At 58.1% G+C, this 9,415-nt stretch overlaps 1 protein-coding gene across 1 annotated transcript in view; it reads left to right on the top strand.

Moving 5' to 3' along the window:
* Positions 1-1,860: 1,860 nt before the first annotated feature.
* The window catches only part of LOC102847970, a 31,280-nt gene continuing 23,725 nt past the window's right edge, over positions 1,861-9,415 (top strand). Inside the window, exons 1-3 of the mRNA XM_006900637.1 lie at positions 1,861-1,955; positions 2,212-2,723; positions 3,935-4,027. Of these exons, the coding sequence (XP_006900699.1) occupies positions 1,861-1,955; positions 2,212-2,723; positions 3,935-4,027 (700 nt within the window). The remainder of the gene's footprint in view (positions 1,956-2,211; positions 2,724-3,934; positions 4,028-9,415) is intronic.

Here is a 9,415-nt window from a genome sequence, read left to right on the forward strand (position 1 = left end):
CGTGTCAGCTATGAGTCAGTTCCACTGCAGCGACCCACTAGCTGGCCAACACTGCCCAGCAGGGGCTCCACTCAGGCTCCCAAACTCACAAGGGGTTGTGTTGGGATTTGAACCATGTTCCTCGTCAGCTAAAACCTGCCCGTTGTGGGTGCTGTTAAAATGCTGGTGGCGACGCTTCCCACATCCCAGCAGCAAGCACGCTTCCTCAGTGCAGCCACTGATGACGAGTCCTGGGCTCCGAAGAACGGACTGTGACAAGCAAGCATGTGCACGTGCTGGCACGTCAGCAGCACCGCGGTCTGCAGGCCACAACCTACTAGCAGTTGGGAGCTCAGGAGATGCCGCATTGGGAAACTCCGCAGCCAGAGGCCGCTCCAAAGTGCCAAGGAGCAAGGCTGTCAGTTCAAAGACCAAGATGCACCTGATGGAAGCCACATTCTTTTCCGTTACTTGCTATGTATCTGCAAATTGGACTGGACAGTGAATAAGGATGACAGAGGAACAAATACATCTTAGAGACTACAGCCAGGGAGCGCCTTAGAGGGAAGGATAATGACATTCCGCCTCACCGCTTTGGGAATCTTGCTAGGAGGGCCCAGTCCTTGAAGAAAAGTGGAGGGTCAGTGAAGGAGAAGAAAACCCTCAATGAGATGAATGGCCTGTAACAACGGGCTTTCGTGGGGCAGGGATGGCACGAGATATGACAGGGTTCAGATCTGATGTTCGTAGAGTTGCTGGGGGTCACACTCAAGTAGCTGACCCTCTAACAACCGCTGTAGCCCTCCTCAGTAGCCCTGCTGAGCCTGTATTCCCTACCATGCTGCCCTGCCTTTGTGCCCTGAAAGGAAGCGTGACAGTGGGTGCCCCTCTCAGCATCAAAGCCAAGGCCACCAGTGGGCCTCCCAGGCTGGGTAGCATCCCTGTCACCGGCTGCTATTTGTGGCCGAGGGCTTTAGGGCCGAGACTGTCCTAAGGCCAGTGCTCAAGGCCAGTGCTCACACCGGCTGAGTCACCTGAGGGGGCAGATGGACCCTGGGGGGATGGTGGTGTCAGGCAGAACATTATCCCTTCTGGCTCAGGCCGGCTCCTCCTTCTGGGCCTGCACTCAGCCCCAGGGCGCTCTGAGGCCCTCTGAGCCCTCCTTATACTCTGCACCCAGAAAGCAGTGAGCTGAGGCTGTTGGCTGACTTACCCTCTGTGGCTACTCAGACCTGACGTCCTGGTGCACTGGGCAGAGTCTGCTGACGCCCTCCAGCAGTAGAGGCCCGAGGCCTGAGGCCAGTCATGAGTGACACGGGCTTATTATGCTGTCACCAGGCCTCCTGGAATCCTCACCCACCTACGTGCAGCCCACTAGGGAGGCCAAGGCTGTGGCTTGCCCAGGTCCCTGTTTCCATGCCTGTCCTGAGGGCTTCTATCCTGGGCCTGGGCTCCCTAACTGGCTGGCACCCAGCGCAGGGCAGCAGCTGGTGGCCCTGGGTAGGGATGGGCACTGGACTGCAGGCACAGAGCCTGCCATGTGATAGGGCCTGAGGACCATTGGGGCAGGGGAGGTAGCTGGCTGCGTGATGGAAATGCCCCTTCCTTGGCCCAGGGGCGAGGTTCCTGGGCATCTGGCCAGTCGGAGAGTCGGCACCGAGCCCCGAGTGTGTGAGTGCTGCTACAGGCAAGTGTTGTCCACCTGGTGGGCACTGGGGTAGCCACTCAGGGTCAGTGTGGAGCCAGGACTGAGCAGTGCTCCAGGGCAGGGGCCTGGCACCCTGGGCCTCAGTCTCCCCATCTGTAAAGTGGGAGCCACAACAGTGTCCAACTCAAAGGGGGTCCTCAGTGTCCAAGAGGACACGTCACCACCGTGCAGCTATGTCCTCAGCAGAGAAGCGGCTGCTGCCTCCCCCAGGCTACCAGGCCCAGGACGCCCTGCCCGGGCCATGCCAAACCCAAGCCCATGACCACGAGTCCGTCTCAACTCGGAAGGCCCTCCGTGTTCTTCCCAGATAGTAAATCTTTTCGGGGGGAAATTGTCCATTTCACTCCCACAGAGCAGCTGGTGGATTTGAACTTCTGACCTTAGCAACTGACCTTGTTATGTACCACACCCCTATGGCTCCTTCCAGACTGTACAGGAAGCAGAAAAGGTGGGGACAGGGGTTCATGGGGGAGGTTTGCAGGGATGGCTCCCCTCCACAACTGACTGCCCACTCCTCTCTCCAGGAAAGAGGAGTGCCACCCACCTGATGCCGGTGATGACCTCCGGGCTCCTCTGAGGAGGCCTAGACCCTCCCTGCAGCTGGGCACCTCTAAGAAGGCTCCCCGAGAGGCCTGGCTGGACCCCAGTGAGGTGCCGGCTGTCCCGGGACAGGCCAACAGCTGCCCCATGTGGTCTGCAGGCGAGGAGCCGGAGAGCAGGGACCACGGCAGCAGCTCCGTGTCATCCGGCCGCCTGTCTGGCTCCTCTGGGGGCCATGAGTGCACGCTGCCACCCAGGGTCTGGAAGGAGCGGCCCCCTCAGGTGATGCGTCCCCCGAGACAACCCAGGCAGAGTGACCCTCAGCTGGAGCGACTACGAGACAAGATCCGGGCGCAGGCGGCATGGCCAACCAGCTGCGGCTCCCTGGGCGCCTCGGCCCCGTGTGGTGCCTCACGCTTCTGCAAGGGCACCAAGCTGGGGTCCCGGAAGAAGGTCCGCAAGGTGGCTCACGTCTCTGCCATCCAGACACGCCCAGGTGGGCTTCCAGTCACCAACGGGCAGGCTGCTGGCCTGGGGACTGTGGACGCTGGGTCCCAGGGGGCTCAGAGCTGTAGTTGAGCAAAGGTCGAGTCAGCAGCTCAGGGTTTACTTGGGGGGCGGTGTCTCAGAATGAGTGGAGAGCAGCTCCACAAAGACAGAAGAGACACAGGCCGTGGTCAGTGTCAGACCAAAGTCAGCAGTGGGACCACATCTGTGGTAGCTGGTCTTCTCCCCAAGAGCTTGGGGGCACTGGGATGTTTATGAGATGGGGTCATGGTCACTGCAACTTTCTCGTCCCTGCTGAGCAAGTCCACAGAGGACGATGTCACAGGAACTGGGTTTCCATCTCAGGCTCAGAAGTGTGAATTCAAGGGTCTCGGGGCCCAGTCTCCTTGTCCCTCCCGGCCTCTTGTGACCACAGGGCCTGTCTGTCCACCTGCACGTGGGCTCCATCAGCGACCACACTGTGCGTAAACTCAAGCTAGGTTAGGTCTTCCCTGCAGTGTCACATCAGGGTCATCTGACTGGGTCCCCCTGCACAAACCCTGCGTTTGTCAGCCATGAAGCTGGTGCCAGTATTAGGGGTTCGGCTGTAGGGGGGACAGTTCAACTGCTAACAGTCAGGTTTGGAGGGCTTGGACACTTATGCCCCCAAAAGCCTGTAGAATAGAGCAGGTTCTGGTACCCCGACCCAGGCTGTGGGGCGGGCGGCGGGGGTTGAAGCAGAGCCCCCAACACCCATGGAGGCAGGCTCTGCGGAAGGAGATGTGTCTCTTTTTCGTTTGAAGAACATGAGCCTTTGCTTTTTCCTGAGAAAAGTGATACGCTCATCATGTGACACGTAGAAGACACAGACTTGGTGGTCTTCCCACCCCCCATTGCCCTGGCCACATTTCAACCTGTGTCCCCCGTCCTCACGCTGCCTTTGAGGACCTGGCCTAACTGGAATCTCCACCAAAAGTGGCAGTGGGTTATTTCTGAATGAAAAGTGGCCGATGACCTGGTAACTCAGCTGCGTGTCTGCTGACCCCAGTGTAGACGGCCTGTCTACACAGCTGTGTGACCTGTGACCCAGGCGCACTGCCCAGCAGCACACGGAATGTGTCCAGTAGCCCCAGTGCTCAGCCTGATTCCAGTTAAGGTGAGGGGCGCTGTCCTCAAAGCCCTCACCAATCTGTCCCCACATGGCCCTTCTCTCTGCTCCAGACCTCAGTGTCCCCCGGGTCTCAGCGGTGGAAGACAAGACATCCCCTGGTCACGGGTCTAAGCGTGCCAAGGCCTCCCAGCGCCAGGCCTCTGGTGAGTGGACACCGTGTGGCCTGGGCAGCACAGGGGTAGGCCACACTCCCTCTATGCAGCGTCTCTCACGCCCTCAGCTACTGCTGTGCTATGCTCCCAGACAGAGGAAGACCTTGAGGGTCAGAGAGATACTCAGCCAGGGAGAGGCCAGGGCTAGGGCTCACTCATCCCTCAGGGTCAGGAGGTGGATGTCGGGGCTGGAGCTGCCCTCGAGACCAGTAGGTGGCATCCAGGAGCCAGGACGTGGTGGCAGGCAGCTAGGACCTCTAGGTTGGAGGAGACATACCCACAGGTTAGATTCCAGCTGGCCCCCTCTGCCCTCAGGATGGGGACGGGGCTGGCAGAAGAAAGACCAGCCCGGGGGAGCATGAATCCTGTCCCTATGACCTGGTGAGATCCTGGACGTCAGGGAGAGCTGGGGTGCAGAGTGCTGGACCCTCCCATTACAACATTCAGTGTGTCCACGTGGGGTTTCTGAGGGGCAGTGGGAGTGGGCATGAGAGGCAGGGTTCCAGAGGGCAGTTGTCCCCCACTTGGGTGCAGGGGGGCTGGCACTCCTGCTCCAGAGGCCTCATTTGACAAGAGTCACAGCAGTGGTAGGTGTGTCCAGCACCCGCTGGGCTGGTCATCAAGCCCAGGATCGAGGGAGCGCAGGCAACCTTTCCCCAAGCCACTTCTGACTTCACCTATGGCCATCGCCAACTCGGGGATGACGGGCATGAGAGACCAAGCGCTGTCCTGGGGGTTCAGTGAGAAGAGCTGCCAGGCGCCCCTGAGTGAAGAGCAGAGGACGTGGAGCCCAGGGGCCTCAGCATGGTCCTGCTAGAGGCCAGCCCTGGGGTGGGGGATCCTCACTCAGAGCCGGGAGGGCCATGACCGGGTCACGTGACCTCGTAGACCCACACTGAGCACCCCACACGAAGGACCCAGGACCATCGCACGCACACGTCCAGGGGGCCCCCTCACACAGACCCTGGGGCTGGCAGGCACGGCAGGTCTCTGCCACTAATCACCGTCCCTCCTCCTTTTCTCAAGTTCTAAAGGAAAAATCCAAAAAGGCCAAAGGTTGTTCTTCCAAAAGAGAGAGGAAATCCAAGTCACCCCCGCCTCGAGGAGCCCCCCAGGGCAGAGGTGAGTCACCCCCACCTCAAGGAGCCCCCCAGGACAAAGGCGAGGACTCCTGTATTTGGGCCTATACACCAGGGGACAACCCTGGCTTCAGAGAGGCCAGTGGGTTTCATCTCCGGGGTGGACGGAGGCTGGGGTGGCATCTGGGGTCATCAGAACTATGGTGGAGGGGTCCCTGTGCCTGAGCAAGGGGCAGCATCTCTGTCTGCATCCCGAGTCCGAGTGCGGGTGGTCCCAGCAGTGTGGTCCTGGTGACAGAGACACTTCTTGCAAGGCCTTGACTGAGACCTGATTGTCGGGAGCTGTCCCAACTCAGGGACAGCTCTCAGAATGCCCCCCTGCTTGGTCTTGCATCGTCCACCCCTTGGCTGTGCTGGAGCCCGTGGTGAAGTCAGGGGTCAGTACACCTGGCCGAGTCTTCCTCCTTCGCATGGGCCCTCTACTTCTCTAAGCATGACGTCCTTCCTGACGACAGGCCCAAAGCGTGAACTCCAGCCTTGCGCACTCGCTGCTAGGGAGTGTGTCGCCAGCACTTCCTGTAACACAGACCTGCTGCTTCTCAGTCCTCGGGAGCCGTATGCTCCTCCAAGCCCGTGACTCAGAGGCACCAGTTCTTTTTCAAGTCCTTATTAATCGTCTAGCTTTTTTTTAAAAAAAAATTATTATTTTTTTATGTGTACCGTCAAATTGGATGTGACCGGTACAGGAGGAGATTGCCCCTCCTTCAGCAGAGCACCTGGTGGATTCCAACCACGTACCTCTGGGATTGCAGTGCAGCTTCTTGCCATTCATTGTCTAGCTTTTGCTTGGATGTGTTGTTGTTGGGCACTATCAACTCAGAACTGACTCATAGCTGACCATCTGCAGGTTTTCAGGGACTGTAAATTGCACTACAGAAGATTGCCCGTCTTTCTCCCTGGAGCAACTGGTGGATTCAAACCATATGTCCTTAGGTTGGCTGCATAGCTCCTTAACACTAGGCTACCAGAGCTCCCTGCTTAAAATACCATGGTTTGGGTCAAGAATACCTTAGTCCTCAACGTGACATCCTTGCTCTTTAACACTTTTATTGTATATAATTGAGATTTTATTGAAGATCATTTGCAGCAGTCTGGCTACAGACTCTGCCGCAGCACAGAGCTCGTCCCCACACTCTAGCATGTGTACGTAGCTGGCTCACGGCCTGGTGTTCGTCTACGGGAGGGCTCCCTGAAGGGTGCTCATGGGTAAGCTGATTTTCAGCTAAAACCACACGCAGGCCGTTGCTGTCGTGTTTGAGGTGCTTGAGGGCAGGGCCCATGTGGAGGGCTCTTGGTGCGGCTGCCACCGAGCTGGTTGTCAGGCCTTTCTTTTGACGTGCCAGTGGGTGTTTGAACCGCCCACCTGTCAGCTAGTTGTCGGGACAGAACCCTCTGTGTGCCAGCTGCCTTTTCCATTGCGGGCTTTGTGTTATGAGCACGGGCAGTCTTTCCTCCGGCAGCAGGACCTGCCGCTCCTGGGCCAGGGTGGTCTCAGGGCAGACGGGCAGGTCTGACGGTCAGCATTCTGGCCTGTGCGCAGCCCTTGCAGCTCAGTCCTCAGAGCAGGCAAACCCCTAAGTGGGTTCTGTTACCTGACGGCTCTGGAGCCTCAAGAAGTCAGGCTGCTAGACAGCCAAGCCCATGTGAGGATGTGCTTCACGGCTGTAGCCATGGTAGCCTTCGGCTGTGGACAGGCACCCAGAGAGGCATTTCAGTTGAGGGAGCAGCTGCTGAGGGCTGGGGTGGGGGGTGCTGGGTGCTGCGTACAGAGCCTTAGGGTGCGCCCTAGAGTCCCCGTCCTGGGTTGTTTGGCATGCCCTGAGGCGAGGCCAGACGAGACTGCAGTACTTCCTCCAGGAGAGACAGAATCAGGTGTGGGGCCAGATCCGCTGTGACCTGGGGACTGGATGGTGGTGTCTGGGTGTCCAGGCTCCCCAGAGGAGGGCTGCACATGGATATGTGGGGTTTGTCCCACCCTGAGGAGGTTATGGGGGACCATGGGACGCAGAAGAGGAGCCAGAGGGAGCTGCATGCGTCCAGGCCCTCCCAGTTGGGGCTGGACTGAGGGGCTAGATGGTAGTGCCTGGGCTCCAATCTGCCCAGGAGGGCTAGACATAGATGCACGGGACTTGGCCCATCCTGAAGAGGGGAAGAGGGCCAGCCAGAGAGCCAGGCCAGCCCCAGGAGGCATGGCGGTCCCCCTCGGCATCTCCTCTAGAACATCCTTGGTGGTCAGGGTCGAGTGCCGTTTGGGCATTAGGTCTTTTCACCATAACAGCTCTCCCTCTCTGGAGGTGTGGAAATGAGCAAACTGAGAGGGGCAAAAGCTGACCTGTGACCACACACAGGCCGAGGCAGGCTTGAGGCTTGACTGTGTGCTCCAAGAGTCAGTCCAGTGTGTTGACCTGGAATCTACACCTAGGTTTCTTGTCAGGACCCACTCTCAGTGACCTGGGCTCTGGGGCCACCTTACCAGGAGGTGTAGCACTGCCCAGGGTCCATCAGGCAAGACTTCTCCCCTTCTGGCCGAGGGTCACCCCTGTGGTGTCCTAGCAGCTCCATGCCTCAGTTTCCCCTCAACAATGTGAGAAGCCAGGAGACCTCTCGGGAGAGTGGGTGGTGTGTCCTTGGTGCCACCTACCATCAGTCACAGCTGCTGGTCTGTAAGGAGTGTGGCAGCCCCTTTGGGACAAGTAAACAAATTCCCTCTCAGCCCATACTCTGTAGGGGGCCTGTGAGTGAAAAAGGGAGGCCGCCTGCTCTGAGAGCTGGAGAGGGGCTGGCACGGTGAGGGCCACTGAGGGGAACACTGGGAAGGTTCCAGAAGCTTCCCTGACAATGCATAGAATAGGATAATTTTCTGCTACTTCTCAAAAACCCCTAGCATTTTGGTTTGTTTTATTTTAATGGCTCACTTGAAAAATGGCTGCTTTCTGCCCGACATGGGGTCAAAAGGGCGTGCCACGGGCCGCATCCATCATGGTAACCACCGAGTCAGCCTGTCTGGCTGACCATTAGTCCCTGTCAGGGACGAAGGCACAGCTGGGCAAAGGAGAGATGAGTGTGGGTTCAGGGGTCAGCGCCACAGGACTTGGGGACTGGATGAATTGGAAATTTGCTGTAGTTAACAAAAAATTAAATCACAATAGTTATAAAATATTCATCCATCGGGCTGCAGGAAACCGAAGCTAGCTGTTTAATTTCAGATTATATCACCTCACTTTGCATTTTTTATCATAGATTAAGTCAGCCTCAGAACTTTGACAGGCCACTTTGAGACTTAATCCATTTCCACAGATTAAAAATCCTCTCGTAAAAAAATTAATTGCCATTAAACTGCTCAGCGGAGTAAAAGATGTGTCCTTCAGGACCGATCTGTTTACCTGCTCTGCTCCGGCTGCTAATGGGGGCCCAGGCGAGGGGTTGCCCCCACCTGCTCACGGGAGGGGTTCCAGCTCCTGGTATGAGGTGCAGAGAGCTGGGGGGGGGTCTAGACAGGGCCTCCCCTCCCCTGCTCCAACCCCCCAGAAACCTAGATGTTAACCCCAGCCCACCTCAGCCCACCCCACGCCCTAGGCCTTGGCTCGGTTCTGACCTGGAAGATCCCCGAGATTTTCTGCATCCAGTTTGGGATGTTAGTGACCTTATTTCCATCCCAGTAGAGCCCTTGAGGGGAGCTGTTAGAAACGCCCCGTTTCACAGGTGGGGAAACCAAGGCATCAAGAAGTGAGGTCCCTGCCAGGACTCTTGGCTAGAGACAGAGCCTGCACTTCAATCCGGCCTCTTCCCTGAGGGAGGTCAGGAGGTAGGGGCTGTACCTGGCTCTGGAGGGCACGGCCCTTGATTGAGAAGTGGTATGGCCTGGTGGTCATCTAGGTCCCAGGAGCACATACACTGTTTGTGAGAGGGCATGGCTTTGGCTTCCCGGCCGAGGGGGCATGGCCTTTGTGGGCATACCCTGGGGGCGTGGCCTCGGTGGAGGTGGTGCCTGGAGGAGGCGTGGCCTCAGCCATATCAGTTCTTAGTCCTTATCTCAGGAGGGCGTGGCCGTGGCGGAGGCCTCTGAAGGAAAGAGGGTGTGGCCGTGGCTTCCTTGTCTCACAAGAGCGTGGCCCTGCTGCAGGTGATGCTGGAGTCTTTCTGAAGGTGTGGCCTTGATGTCGACCTCTTGTGCGTGCTTGGCCCTCTCTGATCCAGGACGGCTCCTCTCTGGTTGGTCACCCTCACTGTTGTTGTTGTT

Source organism: Elephantulus edwardii, unplaced genomic scaffold, assembly GCF_000299155.1.
Source record: "Elephantulus edwardii isolate Elephantulus edwardi_28Jun2011 unplaced genomic scaffold, EleEdw1.0 scaffold00289, whole genome shotgun sequence".
NCBI lineage: Eukaryota > Metazoa > Chordata > Mammalia > Macroscelidea > Macroscelididae > Elephantulus > Elephantulus edwardii.